The sequence below is a fragment of the Lissotriton helveticus genome, chromosome 1_1 (assembly GCF_964261635.1).
Source record: "Lissotriton helveticus chromosome 1_1, aLisHel1.1, whole genome shotgun sequence".
NCBI classification, from domain to species: Eukaryota; Metazoa; Chordata; class Amphibia; order Caudata; family Salamandridae; genus Lissotriton; species Lissotriton helveticus.
In genome coordinates this window covers 1,297,378,135-1,297,394,574 of record NC_136057.1, presented here as the reverse complement: position 1 = coordinate 1,297,394,574, position 16,440 = coordinate 1,297,378,135, and the positions used below count along the sequence as shown (strand labels likewise).

General features: G+C 46.1%; 1 protein-coding gene and 1 long non-coding RNA gene across 2 annotated transcripts in view; one reads left to right on the top strand and one right to left on the bottom strand.

Moving 5' to 3' along the window:
* Positions 1 to 16,440, bottom strand: part of ATP13A1 (ATPase 13A1) — a 419,252-nt gene that overhangs the window by 7,927 nt on the left and 394,885 nt on the right. The window contains exon 25 of the mRNA XM_078681078.1: positions 13,161 to 13,304. Coding sequence (XP_078537204.1) covers positions 13,161 to 13,304 — 144 coding nt within the window. The remainder of the gene's footprint in view (positions 1 to 13,160; positions 13,305 to 16,440) is intronic.
* LOC144822989 (uncharacterized) overlaps positions 14,445 to 16,440 on the top strand; it is a 71,628-nt gene continuing 69,632 nt past the window's right edge. The window contains exon 1 of the long non-coding RNA XR_013608721.1: positions 14,445 to 14,581. This is a non-coding gene — a long non-coding RNA (uncharacterized LOC144822989). The remainder of the gene's footprint in view (positions 14,582 to 16,440) is intronic.

The following is a 16,440-nucleotide window of genomic DNA, read 5'->3' as shown; positions in this document are numbered from 1 at the left end:
TGGCAACAGTGGAGGTGTTGCTTCTCTTGGCACCGGTGGAGTCGCTGCTCTCAGAGCCGGAGACTGGGCCAGAGACAACTCAGGAGACGGAGAGACTTCGTCCTTCCAATGACGCCGGGGAGCCGGAGACACCGACTTCAGCATCTCATCTTTCGACGAACGATGCAGAGACCAATGGCGCCACATCTTCTTATGCTTCCTGGACGACTCCGAGGTATGCAGAGTCTATGACTTTGACCAGGGCCTCGACCTTCTTCGACCCCTTTTTGTTTCTTGGGTTTAGCAATGAAAAATTAGGCCTCCCTCTCCTTCAAAGCCTTGGGGTTCATGCGCCTGCATGACGAACACTCCCCATCACCGTGCTCCGACGAGACACCACAAACAGTCCTCATGAGGGACAGTAATAGACATCGGATCCCCACATTCCCTGCATGGCTTGAATCTGGAGGGCCTTTGAGTAGCCATGGTTGCTGCTACAAGGATCCGAAGACTTGCAACAAAGAAACTCCCAGAAATGGAGAACCCTGGGAAAAAAGGCGGACGAGGTCTCCTTATGGCTCCGAAGACATCACGTGCGGAGCAGTTTCATTGTGATGCACTTCGTTGACGTGGGAAAGCTGAGGAGAAAAGTTTCTGTGGAATGCTGCTCATGGGGTTAATTTAAAAGGTGGGGAATCCACAGGCAGATGTATCCATCAGAATGAAGAATAACAATAAGAAGGATTGATGCCGAACTGAGAGGAGGCTATACTCCGAAACTGAAGGCATGCAGAGGATGGAAAATAGGAATCTTTGAAGAAAAATTATATCAAACTAAATTTTTCATGCATTGTTTTAGGAGTATAATCAGAGAAGGCTTTCCGAGATAACAAGCAATCGGAGAATGTAAGAAAATGTAGAAAGAAACATTATGCATAGTGCACTATATCTGGGGCAGACAACTTAAGTGTGTGATTTAGAGTGTACAAAACATTTATCAAAATAAATCATCCAAGTGCAGGCAAACTAAACAGGAGTTTAGTAGGATAAATAAATAACTAAATAAATAAAGCACATTTTGAGCCAGCTTTTTCACTGAAAAATAAATGGACTATTTTTAGGTGAATGTGAACACGGTCTCAAAGGCCAGACCTAAAAACTACAGTTCTCCAGCATGAGTCCATTTTTATGGTCACATGCTAGAATCAATCCAGACTATTGAGGTGGGAGTACCACAGTAACTTTATAACAGCAGTACTGGACATAGCATACTGGAAACGCGTTAAAGCTCAGGCATTCTAGTACCATACTCACATCATTGGAGAAGACCTGCACTTCAGCTAATGAGGTGAGAGTACTCTAACCTCTCCCAGAGGCTATCTCACCTCAGACCTCCAGCATAAACACAAACTCAATTATACAGTTGAACCAATATCTGAGGAGGATGGAGGGCAAAATGGGAATCCATAAAAGATACCAACGCTGGAGAACTTAAGTCATTAGTAACATTTTTCTTCTCCACCAGAGAATTACATGCTTAATCAGAATAACACTTTAGAAGACAAGGGTCCTTAGCTTATCAAAGTTAAGAGTGTAAATGAAATATAGGCCATGATAGGAAACTATATTGGTCCTCTGTCCAGCCAGACAGGGTATTTATTTAAACACTATGAAAAACATGTATAAATGGTTTTTAGGCACAGTCCTGTAAATACTCATGAAGGACACACGACACATAAGAAAAAAGATTTCACAGGCAAAGAAAGAGCAGTGCTGGACACTTTTAAATCAATGTTCAATTAAAGTATTTGCCAGACAGCGCTAAGCACAACTAGAGTAAAACACAATGGCTAGGTTGTGGAAGCACTATATGAAGTCGACGTTTTGATCCCTTTTTGCTCTAATTACACGGGATCATCATCAGGACTAAAATTGACAACATTTGCCTGCCTGTAATTGTAATACAACCGCCTGTTGTGGAGGAAGAGAGAGAGAAAGAAACGAGAAAAGGGGATAGCCAATGGCTGAATTAAAAGGTGATACTTCAACGAGTCAAACTGTCCAACTACTTTGTACATTTATTCGGAATCGGCTTAACGTGTTCTTTTTAGTGTCTGAAACAAGGTGAAGGTACTGGGCTTTCATAACCGAGTGCGTTAGTGACTGGTGTCAATACATTGAATCTCCAATACATAACATTTTTACTTAAATTAAGAGACCACAAGGGATATAGAAGTAGAATTTCTTATCATTAAAATAATAAGGTCTATGAGATTCCATTTTTAATTTTCGGCGACCTTCGAGTGACCAAGCAAACGTGTGCATTCATACAGTGTCCTGGGGCAGAGGTGGTTGCGCTATGTGGTTTCTAAAAACCGGGAAAAATTATCTTACCCAAGTTTGGGCTCTTACTATCGGGAGCGTGTGGCGTGCCCGCCTACAGATGTGGCTGACAGCACGGTTATGTTGATATCAGGGCGAAAAGGCTCTAACTGGGGGAGGGAAGGTGCCCATTAGGTACTTGTTGTGACACTCCAAGGGAATGTTCTCGATGTGTGCCGAAAGCGATTTTTACCTGATGTTCAGGATCTAAGGATCCGCACATTTGTGGTTGGACTCCAGGGTCCTTGTATATGCCACCGAGAGTTTTCTGAAGGCGGGAGATATAGATTACTTAAAATTAAGTGTAATCATGCCAGCGGGTTTCTAGGACCAAAGAAATATCGGGAATTACCTGTGGTACAATGTTCTATGTCAAGGCAGTGTAAATGGAACTGCAGGACCTGAATGGATACCAGCGCCTAATATAGAGAGGGGAGACGAAACCCAATTACGAATAATTCCGTTTGGAAATATCGCAATATGTGCGCGGTATACTGAGGGTTGTGGCTCTTACCTTGGTAGTGCAGGGACTACGTTGTAATTGGTGTACTGGTGGCCAGGGGAGCGATGCCCTGGCCACCAGAACAGTAGAGGGGAAGTCTTCCTCTTGTTAGATGCTGCACAGCTGTTCCGTCCTTCCTCCTCTTCTTGTTGCAGGTTCTTGTCTGAGAAAGCAAGGTTCAGGGGTGTCCCTAAATACTCGAATTAAGGGCGTTACAGGTAGGTAAAAGGAAGCGACCAATGGGTCCCTTCCCTAGGGTGGGTACACCCCCCCTATTATGCCACCCTCCAGTGGGAGGGGGGGGTGAGCCTGTCCCTGGATGGCTGAGTGCCACCATCTTCAAGATGGCATGGACTGCGAGTTGTGCTTCACCTCGCTTCGCCCACCTGAGGGGTTGAGTTGGCAGAGGTGGGCACACACCTCTTCCTCACTTGTTTTTACACCAGGTTCTCCTGCCCAAAGTGGGGGCCAGAACCAGTGGGGACCAGATGGATGCTGAGAGCAGCAAGTGGCCAGGGGAAGCTCATAAAGGTGTCAAGCCTTTGAAGCTTCCCCTTCGTGAACTCTGCCTATCCTGGGGGAGGAGGCTTGGCACCTTGTCCCAGGATGTGCATTTTTTCAGGCTCCAGAGAGCAGCAGGCTATCGACCCAGGGGTCTAGAAACATGTCGGTTGGTGGCAGCTGAAAGCAGCTACTCAGCCCGGACCCTAGTGGTAGGTTAGTTTTCAGGAAGCATCTCCAAGATGCCCTCTGTGTGCATTTTTCATTAAATCCCACACTGGCATCAGTGTGGGTTTAATGTGCTGAGAAGTTTGATACCAAACTTCTCAGTGTTCAGTGTAGCCATTATGGTGCTGTGGAGTTCGGAATGACAAACTCCCAGCACCATATACTCTTAATGGCAGCACTGCACTTACAATGTCTAAGAATGGACTCAGACACTGTAGGGGTATAGGGCTCATGCACCTGTACACTCGCCACTGGTATATTGCACCCAGCCAGAGGGGACACTGACCTATGCCAGGGCAGTGGGTTGTAGGCATGGCACACAGATGTGTGCCATGTCGACTTTTCACTTTGTTCTGCACCAAAACACGCAGCCTGCAAATGCAGTGTGTGAATGTAGGGTTACAGGACCTCCAAGGGTGGCACAATACATGCTGCAGCCCTTAGAGGCCTTCTCTGGTCAGTGCCAGAGATGCCAATTCGGTTTAGGCTTCAATTCAGTTTTAGGAAAAGAACATAGACCCTGGGGATCTGATCAGCAGGAGCCCAGGGCACACTCAGTCAAGTACGTCAGCAATTCAGCACAAAGTGGGGGCAACCATGCAGAAAAGCGTAGCAGATCTTTATAAAGAGCACGATTCATCGGGAGATGGTCCGCTTCTGCATGGCTGGTCCTTGCTTCACTTTGACATACCCCACGATGAGTTGGTCGTCTACCTGGACCTCTCGTGTGCTTTCAACGTAGAATGACAATGCTCTTTTTGGGTCCAGATGGTCAAGTTGCTCCTCTTCCTTGGAAGGATGAGGCGGAGCATAAAAAGCAGGTAGAATGATGGATTGGCCTAAATGAAGAGGAGTGACCACTTTTGGTAGAAAGGAAGCTCTCGTACAAAGCACCAGTTTGTCTGGGTAGATGTTCAAGTATGGAGGCATGGATGACAAAGCCGAAAGCTCGCTGACCCTCCGTCCCGATATTATAGCCACAAGGAGCACACATAAGGAAAGTGAGGACAAGACTGTGGTCCCACTGGGGCATAATGAAGGGAGAGGGTGGAATTAAATGTTTCAACCCTTTCAAAAATCTATTTACAATAGGCGATTTCAAGAGGGACGGCTAGTCAGGCAGCTACAGAAATGCTGAAACTAGCAGAAAGATTACTTTGAGAGTGCCCAGAGCAGGGCCCTTCTGGGCAAGAGAAAGATTGAAGAGAAGAATCTGAGAAAGGGGGCAGAAAGGTAAAATCGATCTTTCTTTCTGTGGACCATGCTACAAATTTTCCCCAACGACAGTTGTTTACCGTCTTAGTGGAGGGATGCCTGGTTGCCAAGATCACATTGCAGACTTTGGGAGAAAGGTCAAAAGCTGTAAACTTTTGCAGCTCAATCTAGAAACAAAAAGGCGGAGCCTGGACAGGTTCAGGTGGAGGACCCTCCCCTGCCACTGCGACAGAAGATCCTCCGAAAGGGGCAGCCTGAATGGCAAACCGATGGCCATGCTCAACAGCTCAGGATAACAGACTCTCCGTGCGCAGTCCAGAGCCACAAGAATAACTCGGGCCCAGTTGTTCCTGATCTTCTTGAGAACTCTAGGCAGGAGTGGTATAGGCGGAAAAGCATACAGGAGGTCTGAGCTCCACTCGAGATGAAGAGGCTCTATGCAAGAGCCGCCTTGAAAACTCCAGTATACAGAACTGCTGATGTTGTGCGTTCTCGTCGGAAGTGAACAGATCTAACCAAGGCTCTCCCCACTGCTTAAAGAAACCTGGCACCACCTCCAGATGGAAATGCTAATGGTGACAATCTAGGCATCTTTGTCTGAGTTTGTTCGCTCTGGTGTTCAGCCAGCCCACTAGGTGTTAAACACAAGGGATATGCCCGCACGTTCCAGCCTTCCCCAGAGATATAGGGCCTCTTGACAAAGGGTCCACAACCCCACCTCGCCCTGTCTGTTACAGTACCACATGGCAGTGTTTTTTTCTATGAATACCTATACTAACGTTTCTAGTCAGGATTCCGCCGTAGACCAGAGGCCTCTGATCTCCACCTCTCCCAGATGGTCGTCCCATCCCTAAAATGACGTATCTGCCACTCCTGTCAGATCTGGTTGGGGAAGGGAGATGGGTCTGCCGCAGACCCAACAGCAGTTCCTTAACCACAAAGGCAGACCTTTTGCAGTTCCCTCCGAAATCTGGTCCATGTCTGAGAGATTTCCCCTGGTGCTGCGCCCACTTAAATTTCAGGTCCCACTGCACAGCCTGCATATGCCAGCAGGCATGTGTCAGAAGCAGGATGCAGGAGGCCATGAGGCCCAGCAGCCTCAGAGTCAGACTCATCATAATTCAGGATAGAGGCTGAAACAGCAGTGTCATAGCCTGAATATCCTGGACTCGCCATTCGAGAAGATATGCCTGCAAATGCACCATGTCCAGAACAGCTCCAATGAAAGCGTCTGAGAGGGAGTTAGGTGTGATTTCGGCCCGTTGATAGTGAACCTCAGTAAATGCTGCAGGTCCGCTGTAGTTTGGAAGTGGGAGAGAATAGCCAGTCATCACAATAGGGAAAGACTGGCACCCCTGATCTCCGTAGATGAGCTGCAACCATTGCCATCACCTTGGTGAACACCCAAGGGGCGCTAGTAAGACCAAAAGAGAGCACAGCAAACTGAAAGGGCTTGTGGCTCACCATGAATCACAGGTAACGCCTGTGGGCAGGCAGGAAGGGAATGTGGAAATCGGAGTCCTGCATGTCTAACTATCATCCAGTCTCCTAGGTCCAGGGCAGACTAGAAATGAGCAAGTGTAAGCATTTTGAACTTCTCCTTGAGGAAGAAATTGAGAGGGCGCAGGTCTAGGATAGGGCGTAGGGCTTTGTCCTTCTTGGGCACCATAAATTAGCGAGATTAGCAACCACAACCTACTTCTGGTATCAGCACCCTATCTATGGTTCCCTTGGCTAAGAGAGCAGTCACTTCCTGGCGGAGAAGGGATAGGTGGTCCTCTGTAATTCTGTTACAAGCAGGTTGCATGGAGAAAGGGGTAGTCACGAAGGGGAGTGATAGCCCCTTGGGGCGATCTGCAAAACCCACCGGTCTGTGATTGACAGTCAGTGGGGCAGGTGGATCCTGCCTCCCATTGGGTGCCCAGGACGCAATTCGTATGCATGTCATTGCTGCAACCGGGAAGGTTCTCCCATTCGCTGGTAGGCCCCAATTATTCCAGATGCAAGCTGGATTTACACCAGAGTTATCGCACCTTGGGATCCTTCTCTACTGGTTCCAGACGCCTCCACCCTGACTTCGGTTCCCCTTGGAGCGAACAAGCCTCCATTTGGACTAATTTTCGACCTGGACGCTTTTGCCTCCCCTCCGGCCTCTCTTGGTTAACACATGATTCTCTTTCATGCACACCAGACCGTAGTGTATCACTAAAATCCTTCCCTTTGGAATTTCTTGCGCATCATACCCTGGGTGCATTGCTTGATGTACCTCTTGAAGCATTACCTTGCTCCAACACAGCACCAACAGACTTCGTTGCAAACCGGTCCTGAAGATGACCTGAACTATTTCTAGGTTGAAACACCCTTGACCTTTCAGTGTAACTTTAGGAATTTATTGGTTCTCTAACTTAATCATTAGCGTCTCCTTGCTTCCTTCTTTCTGTAATTGTTGTGTACAATTTACATAATAGTCTATGAATATTACCTGTTAAGACGACGGGATGGGGCAGTGGCGGCGGGCATTAGTACTGTTCACATGAGCCCCAGTGTTGGGCTTGGACCAAGTTACAAGCAGGACTTCAATAACCGCTTCATTAAACTGGAGAAGCGGTTCATAGGAGGACACACCAGGTTGAAGCACTTCTGTCAAAATGTTAGTCTTGACTGCCAACGAGGGCAAACTAAGGTCCAGGGCCACTACCGCCCTCCTAAACACCATTGCAAATGACCCCCTCTCCTCTGTAGCCAAGGTAGGGGAAGAAAGAATGCCAGCATCTGAAGTATTGAGTACGCTGGCTTCTACCAGATTCTTACACCTGTCCATGTTTGTGTCATAGGCTGCTATTCTTCGGGGTCTAGTGACCCTTCCATTCCTCCACAAATCCTAGCCCATAAGAATAGGACTCAAGCTCTGGCCTGGAAAACATGGCTCCAGTCGGCATTGGGCGACGCCCCTCTGGCTCCATGTCAGAGTGGGAGATGAGAATGGGGACGGCGCCTGCATCAGCACTGTGGAAGGTCAAGGTGGCACAACTGGCGCTGGTTCGGATCCAAGTGTGGATCCAAGTGATGGGCTGGAGCGGCCAGCATTGATCCAGTATGGGCCCTTCTTGAACCCACGGGCCCAAAGGCATAGCCTCACAAAATTATTTTAAGTGGCTGGACTTGCTCCGGTCCCTGGAAACTCTTGGAGGCACGGAGACGGCCTAGAGACTGGCTCTACCACGGAGCCAAGCCTCGAATGTCAAAGCTCCCTTGTCTCGTAAGACGATGGACAAGTCGTCGAAGACCTCTTCAACTTCCTCTTGTGTGGTGACTTCCCAAATGACCAGACTACTTCAAGTGCAACGAGGATCTCACACTCTGCGACCACTCCCCTGACCTTCCTCTCAACCGGGCTCTGGATCGTTGTGGCCTTGCACGTAGAGACAGCCAGGAGCTTGAGGGATCACTCCCTCAAGGCCTGCGGGTTCATGAAGCGGCAATCTGAGCAGGCCTTCGGATCGTCGTTGCGCTCGAGGCACCAAAGGCATACAAGATGTGGGTCAGTCACCGGCATCAAGCAGAGACAGGTGCTGCAGGGTTTGAAGCCAGCCTTCCAGGAGGACATCCCTGCCACACCAGAAAAAAAAAAAGTTAGTAAAAAAATTGACTAAGGAGTAGTTCTTCTCCAGATCTGCGCTGACTGGCATGTCTTTTCCCGCGCGGGCATCGCCACCTATTGGGGAATAGGGGTATGACTAGAGTAAAATTTCCAGAACCTATGTGGTGCCTGGAGATAATTCAAAAGGTCAGGAGTATGCGGCTAGAAGTCGCTATCAGATCAACAGAACAGTAATCGCCCATATCAACCAAATGGCAGCACTCAGGAAGTGTTAAATCAGCAGCCCCTTGTTGATAAAGTGTTTGTGGAATTTTTAAAGACAGTCATGTCTCCATCTTCCTCACTTCAGTGTCTTGGTCTATGTCCTCCACCCACAGATATTCTGGCACTACACTTCCAATATCTGAGCAGACTATATTTATATTCCATCTTGTGCTATGCTAGATACAGGGGTATCCAAAATGTATTCCACTGGCTCAATAGTCCGAGCCAAACTACCAGACATTTGTTACATGCTTATTGTACGCGCACAAGCTCTGGACAAACACACAGAATGCCAGTACCAGGTTCTGAGGTTTGTATCATCAGGAGTGACAAAATGGTTCCACCTAGTCATTTCCGTGGATATTATCAGTCATGGCAGCAGCATCCTTAGCACTTTCATTATGGTCATAATCTCCCAATTTGTCATCCCCTTGTCGATCTGGCAAAATATCAGTACCTAAAGATGCCTCATCATTCTTAATATCTTCATGAATCATCTTTGGGAAAGTCTGGAGAGGAACTGGTAGAACAGACCTGGGAAGTTGTACAGGTGGAGCCTCTATGCTGGAGGGTTTAAAGGAATAAGGTGCAGGACAGGAGGATGCAGAGAGGACACTCATTCCGGATGGAGGTATTGTAGGGAAACTGGTGGAGACATGCTGTTTATGTCCTGTACCACGCTGTGCAAGAGTTACTTGAACTATATGCAAAACTGCTCAATAGCCCCAGTGGTGATGCAATTCTGCTAGAGGAACTGCTGCCTGGTGCCTATGCTTTTGCATGTACCAATTTTCCGCATCATCTTTATTCTCCATATCTACATTATGGATGCAAATCTCAGCGATTTTGTGATTTTCATGTCCATCAGTTTGGTCTTCCACAACTAAAAAAATACAAAAGGTTTCAATTTGATCAGGTTCTTTATCCTTTTTATCACTATCCTGATTAGAAGGTGCATGCTGTGAGATCTTTGGTGGGTTGTGAAGGTAATTGACAAATGAGCAGAGACTGGAGAGGCGTAATGGAAGACTGAGGGGAAATAGCAAAAACTGATGACACAACATTTGGTCTCTGATGAAGAAGTGGAGGCGGCGGAGGAAGTGGAGGGGAGGCTCGCAAAACTATAGGTGTAGACTAAGAAAGGCATCTCCTCTTCTTTTGGCATGTTCTGGACATCAACATGCTCGGACGTCGAGCTCATGTGATGCCTTGATGCTGATCTGCTCCTTGAAGCTCATCGTTTGCACCTCCTTAACGTTGAACCACTCCTCGACTTCGATAGGACTGTATCTCGACGTCGACCTGCTCCTTGATGGCGAACTGCGGCTATGTATTGACGGCGGGTAAGTGTTCAACGTCTCCCTACACCCATCTCGACATCGATCTTCTCTTTCTCTGCATCTATCCATGTGTTGGCAGCGAACAGGTCGCTTCCGTACCTGATCTCAACGTCCATGCCCTCGGCGTAGACTGGTAATGAGAAAGTTTTTGAGCAGGACACCTTTTTGGCTGTTCCACGTCCACCAGAAGTAGATGACAGAGCCTTGGTAGACGACTGGCACTTCCTCACTCTGAAGGCTCACCTGCAGACGATCTGCTTCCTGCGCTGTTCTTCCACGCCCAGAAGGCAAATCTCCTTACCTCAAAGGTTTTTTTTCTCCTGGTGTGGCAGGAATGTCCTCCCGGAAGGCTGGCTTCAAGCCCTGCAGTGCCCGTCTCTGCTTGATGTCGGTGACTGACCCACATCTTGTATGCCTTTGGTGCACTTCCTGCAGTGATAATAATCTTCAGGAAGATGACTTGCTGGAAGACAACTAATACAGACAACATGGGGGTCAGTCTTGGCTGTCCTTCTCCCCAGGAAGGGCATTTATCAAATAAAGATGGCATTTTAAAACACAAAAATAAAGAAATCCTGTCAGAAAGTTGCATTAAATGCAAGGGAGAGTTGAAACATCTCTAATAAAGTAGTTTTCAATAAAATTCACAGGTGAATTTTGAAGAGAAGCCTTAGAAAGGCAGAGTTCAATGCTCCTAGGTCCTATCAGGAGAAGCCAGAAAAAAGAACTGAAGTAACTGCCACCTGCTGAGCAGAATACTGAGCTCTCTGTGGTCTGTTCTTAAAGGCACAGTCTCTTTTTAGCCACATACTGATAGCCTATGAGGCTACTCTGTCCTCCTTTATCTATATCATAAAAAACGGTTTGTGAGGGAGATTTAGGCTGTTTACAAAAACATTCTGAAATTATACACAAATGCTTTGTGCTGGCCATTTTTAGACTTCATGATGAAGAATTTGGCCATTGTAGCCTATGTATATAGGCTGCATAATTGTGTCCTTTTCTTAAGTGTTTTTATAGGCATTACTGAAGAAAGGCGAAATTCTGCACTTAAGATACATATTGAAGAAGTGCTCCAGGGTCCTCGAACGTTGCTGGGACTTTTCAGTGATTATAACTATACAAGGAAATCTCCTATGAGAGAAAAGCAAGAGCAGCACTCACTGCACGGGACTGCAGCATGCCTTAAATGCCGGTAGAATGAGGCACAAGTGAGTTGCTCATTGAGTATTATGGGACATGCAGTCCCCAGCTGCAGAGGACAGTCTGTCCGCTGGTAGGAAGTGCAGGTTACCTCCTTAGGGAGGGCGCAGCAGGGAAAACTAGGCTTGCCCCAGCACAGATGTTTAGAATCAGAAAGTGCTGCACTGGCCAACTAGGAGAAAGTGGTTGAGATCTTGACTAAGGGAAGCTTACCTTCTGTGGAACTTCTTTCATGAGGATGGGCCAATGTAGAAAGGACATAATCCACTGCATGGAAAAAACCACAGCAAGACCAAAGGAGAATGGACTTTTGGTTGGTGGAAGTGGGAACATTTTATTTTTCATACTTGAATCTTGTCCAGGAAGACTAGTATCAAACTTTGGGGACTTAGGAGCACCAAAAAACAGAGTTTCAGACCCAGATCTGGAGAACTTGCAATTTTGATATCAATTAATTTTAAACAAGAACATTGGCAAGACAGCAAAATGCAGCAACAATATATTTTTTTCAAACTTGCGATACTGCTTTGTTTGTGGCAAAAACTAATGCATTTCCACCTTGAAGTGGCTGTGTTAGAGATCCACAGTCAACACTAAAGAAAGTTGAAATGGTTTCTTCCCAAGAATGTTTAATGCTGTTAATAGAATAGGAACATACTTAATAATTCCTTATACCTACATCAAAAGTTCTTCACTTTTGTACCATTTTGTTCAGCATTGTTCAAGCTAAATTGGTTTGTGAATTTAAGGGGCTTCATGTTCAACTGTTATGTTGCGATGTGATGTTGCTGTACATGAACCATCTCCAATTTTCCAAGAGGAGGCTCAGCAGTTAGCGAAGCTGCCAAGGGCACTGCAAGGATTCCTCACAGTAACCTATTTATGGATTAGAAATTAGTCCTACACCTGCAAAAAGGCTTTTTAAAGGGAAAATATGGACTATATTTTGAGAGCAAATGCAAAGCTACACTCGTCCTTTGATTACTCTTTGTGCTGGCTGGCAGGGTTGGTGCCTCCAATGCTTACAAAATTGGAATGAGGGGCAGCCAATCTAGTTCCAAACCCGATATATAGCATTTGAATTACATCAGAAAGCCCGTGACAAGTTATTATGATTTGCATGACTTTTCTTCCATATTAGAACACAACCCACACGGCTACCAGCTTTAAAAGCGGCCTTTCGGCAGTGACAGATTGGATGACGCTTAACTGTCTGCAGCTTAATGCTAGCAAGACGGAGGTTTTACTAGTGAGAAAAAATGCGTCTGCTTGGGGAGAAAATTGGTGGCCATACACCCTGGGAAACTGCCCCGTCCCTAAGACAGAGGTAAAAAATCTTGGAGTTTGGATTGACTCCACTCTTAGCCTCTGTACGCATACCAAGAAAACGGCAGCCACGTGTTTCGGGATTCTACGAAATCTCAAACCCATTCTGAAATTCTTTGACCCTCACACTCGCCAGCTTATAGTGCAATCCACTGTTCTTTCCCGCCTAGATTATGCTAGCTCCTTGATGCTAGGAGCAAATCAGGCTGAGATTAGAAGAATACAACGGGTACACTCCACCTATGATCTGTTCATTACACAACCCTATGTACCCCTTCGAGCCTTGCGTTCGGAAGGACAGAACCTTGTAGTGGTTCCACATGTGAGACGATCAAGAATGGGCGGACGCTCCTTCCGTTTCACGGCGGCTAAACTATGGAACGCCTTGCCATCCCGGCTACGTGCCTTAAACGATCTGTTGACTTTCAGGAAAGCCATCAAAACCTACCTCTTTGCCCTAGTGTAGTGCCGGTCTTCTCGGCCGCTGTGCTATCGGGACAGGTGTTTCTCTTGCTCCTCGACGAGCGCCGGGATGCCCCTTAGCTGTGGCAGCTGAGCGCTATACAAGCTTTACTAACATAACAAACATAACATATTAAACCACAAAGTGTATTCTTACCGGCATAGGGATGTCCACCAGACCAAACTGCTCATTGAATTCAGGAGAGGATCCTGACAGAAGTCCAACAATCGCAAGGCCCGAGAGGATTATACTCCATAGCAAAGGCTTGTTCTCTCGTAAACTTTCCATGAATGGATGGCCCTGAAATAAAATAAACAGGAGGTCTGAGAAAGCAGCAATAAATGCTTAAGCTATTGCCCACCCAGGAGGGAGGAATTCTATACATCGGTCCCCCAAAAAGTCGTAAGTGGCAATGAATAGAGGGTGGGATAAAAGATAATTGCCTTAATGTTGAACATTTATTCTAGTTGGGTAACATTTGCGAATCTTTGAGAATCAGCATAGAGTGAATGTGTTAGACTTATCAAACAATGATTGGTCAGTATATTTAAAGAAAGTTAGTTACCTTCAGTAACAATCTTGCTGAGTGGATACTCTACCTGCAAATTTCTCACCTTCTGAATATTTCAAGTGCCAGAATGGATACTGGAAAACTTTTGCAGCTTTTCTCTGCCGGTATGGGGCAATGGCTCCACATCTGCCCCCGAAAATATGACATTGTGAAGTGACTAACGATAAAGCGCTGATGTCTTGACATCAGTTACCCATCCATTTTTCCCCATGCAAAACAGGTGAAAGGACAAGACAATAAAACTATATGTGTGTACTGGACCTAAATGATTTGAAACCTTATTATCCTGGATTTCTTATGATCCTCCTTCAAGACAGAGAGGTGGGGAAAATCAGTGAGCAATCTTGAGGTTGACAGAATATCCAGGAGAAGGAGAAGGTTTCAGAAGGTAAGCAAAATTTCCTTTGGACCGATACTCCTACTGACATTCTTCACCATTTAAATAGATCATGAAGCAGTACAACACTAGGCAAAAGGACCTGTAGGGCAAGGAAGTCCTGATGACCGAAAGAGGAAAAGGGCCATCCCATCACATGTCCAAATGTAAGCAGTAGTGCTTCGCAAAAGCCCATGTTGGTACTCTGCAGCTTACCGGTAAAGCAACTTCCCTCACTAATGCCACGGTGGAAGTACTTGGCCCTGGTGGAACAGGCCTGATGGTTCTTTACGTGCTAGAGCATAGCGCATTTTAATGCACAGGAGGATCCACCTCATTAACATTCATTCTTTTCTTTGACAGCTTTTCCCTTCCGGCTGCCTGCGTACCACACATGAAGCTGCTCAACAACTCTGAAATCCATGATGCGACCAAACTGAAAAAGTTACTTTCCTTTCTATACAAGCCTCCGAGATGAGCAATCAGACTGACATTGACAGAGTAATGAAGTACCAAAACATAAGACTCCAGTTTATCAACTTTCCCTATATCAAATCCATCAAATGTGGGGTCGGCGAATTGGTGAGAAATCTGCAGATAGAGTATCCACTAGCAAGATCGTTATTGCAGGTAAGGATTAGGTTACTTACACTCTAAGCATCTGTTCTTGGCATGTAGTGCTGTAGATTCACATGCTGAGCATAAGTTTATTTTATTAGATTTATGTATTTGAAAGGTTTTATATAACTCTGACTAGACCCGTGGGTATCCGAGTGCTTTACAGGAGCAGACGCAGTACAGGAAATAAAAACATTTGCTCGGGGCAACGCATAAACAATCAATTACAAAACCACAATCAAATTAGAAATAAAAAAGGGACGGGAGAAGAAATTTAAATGAGGGGAGGGAATAAGGGTAAGGCATGGACAGTCAAATGAAACACAGCAATTGGATTATGAATAAAGAGGGACGGGGAAGAGCAATTTACATGAGAGGAAGGAATAAGGTAAAGCAATTTTACAAGGTAATAAAACACGCAGGTGGAGGTCAACCAGTTTAGTAAAGTGGGGGCCCCAAAAATCTGGGCGGAGTAACGTGAGATGAACAGCTTAGGAATATAAGTGGAGAAGAACGAGTTTAAGGAGTAGAAGAGAGAAACGACAGAAGAGATTGTAGGAAGTGATGGGGGAAATGGAAAGAGGACATGGGGAGGGGGTAGAATGGGAGACAAGTCGAAGTTAGGAGGGTAGATGTGTAATGTGGAGGGAGAGGAGAGAGCAAGGGGGAGCATGAAGGAACATCAGTAAAGGGGAGGTAGAGAGTAGGTTCAGAGGAGGAATTAAGGACCAAAGTATTTGTCGAGGAGGTGAGATTTAAGGTATTTTTTAAAGCTGAAGTAGGAGGGGTTACAGCGCAGGTCCTAAGAGAGTTCCAGATATTCGGGGCGTTCCCGGAGAAGGAGCGAGATTGGGTGGATTTCTTTTTAAACAGAGGGGGGACGAGGAGGAGAGCATTGGTGCTTCTCATCGGTTGGGAGCAACCTGCTTTGTTGAATTTGTTTGTAAGGTAAGACGGGGTTTGCTGGTAAAGAGCTGTGTGTAATGCATGCAGTCTTCTAGAGACATCTTCCTTCAATGGGTAGCCAACTGAGGGCTTTGAGGGTCGGAGAGTTATGGTCAAATCTTTTACAGTCAGTTATGAGCCTAGCCGTCAAGTTGAGCATAGCTCTAAGGGGGGCTAAGTGTACTTTAGGGGTTCCGGTGAGGATAGCATTGCCATAGTCGAGTTTGGAGAGAACTAGAGATTGAACAACCCATTTGAAGTCGTCTAATGGAATGTAGGGGTTGTTTTTTTTGAGGTGTCGGAGAGTGAAAAGAGCTCCTTTGCAGCGTTTTTTATATGGTCATTGAGAGTGTTTTTTATCAAGAGTGAAACCAATTGATTTTGCTGAGTAGAATACGGAGAGCGCGTAATTGAGGGCATTAAGGTCCTAGATCCAGCTTTGGATGGGGAATCGGTTGTTTTTTGGAGAAAAGAGAATAATTTCTATTTTTTTTAGGGTTCAGTTTGAGATGGTTAGGGAAGAACCAGGCTTGGATTTTACTCAAGGTGTTGTTGATATGGTCGGAATGGGATCTAATCTTGTAGTAGAGTTGGGTATCACTGGCATAAAGGTGGTAGATGATTCCAGCTTTTTTCAAAAGGAGGGTAAGGGGTTCCATAAAGAGGTTAGAGAGGGAGAGGGGAGAGAATAGAGCCCTGGGGGACGCACCAGGGAGAAGGGTGTAGGATTGGAGAGGCAGTCTTTGATTTTGATTTGTTGCGTTCTATGTTGAAGGAAAGAAGCAAACCAATTGAGGGCCTGACCAGTAAGGCCGAAGTGAGTTTTAAGTGAATTCAATAAGGAAGAATGGTTAACAGTATCGAAGGCTGCAGGAGGTCAAGGAGTATAAGAAGGCAGGTCTCACCATTGTCGAGGGAACCTTGAA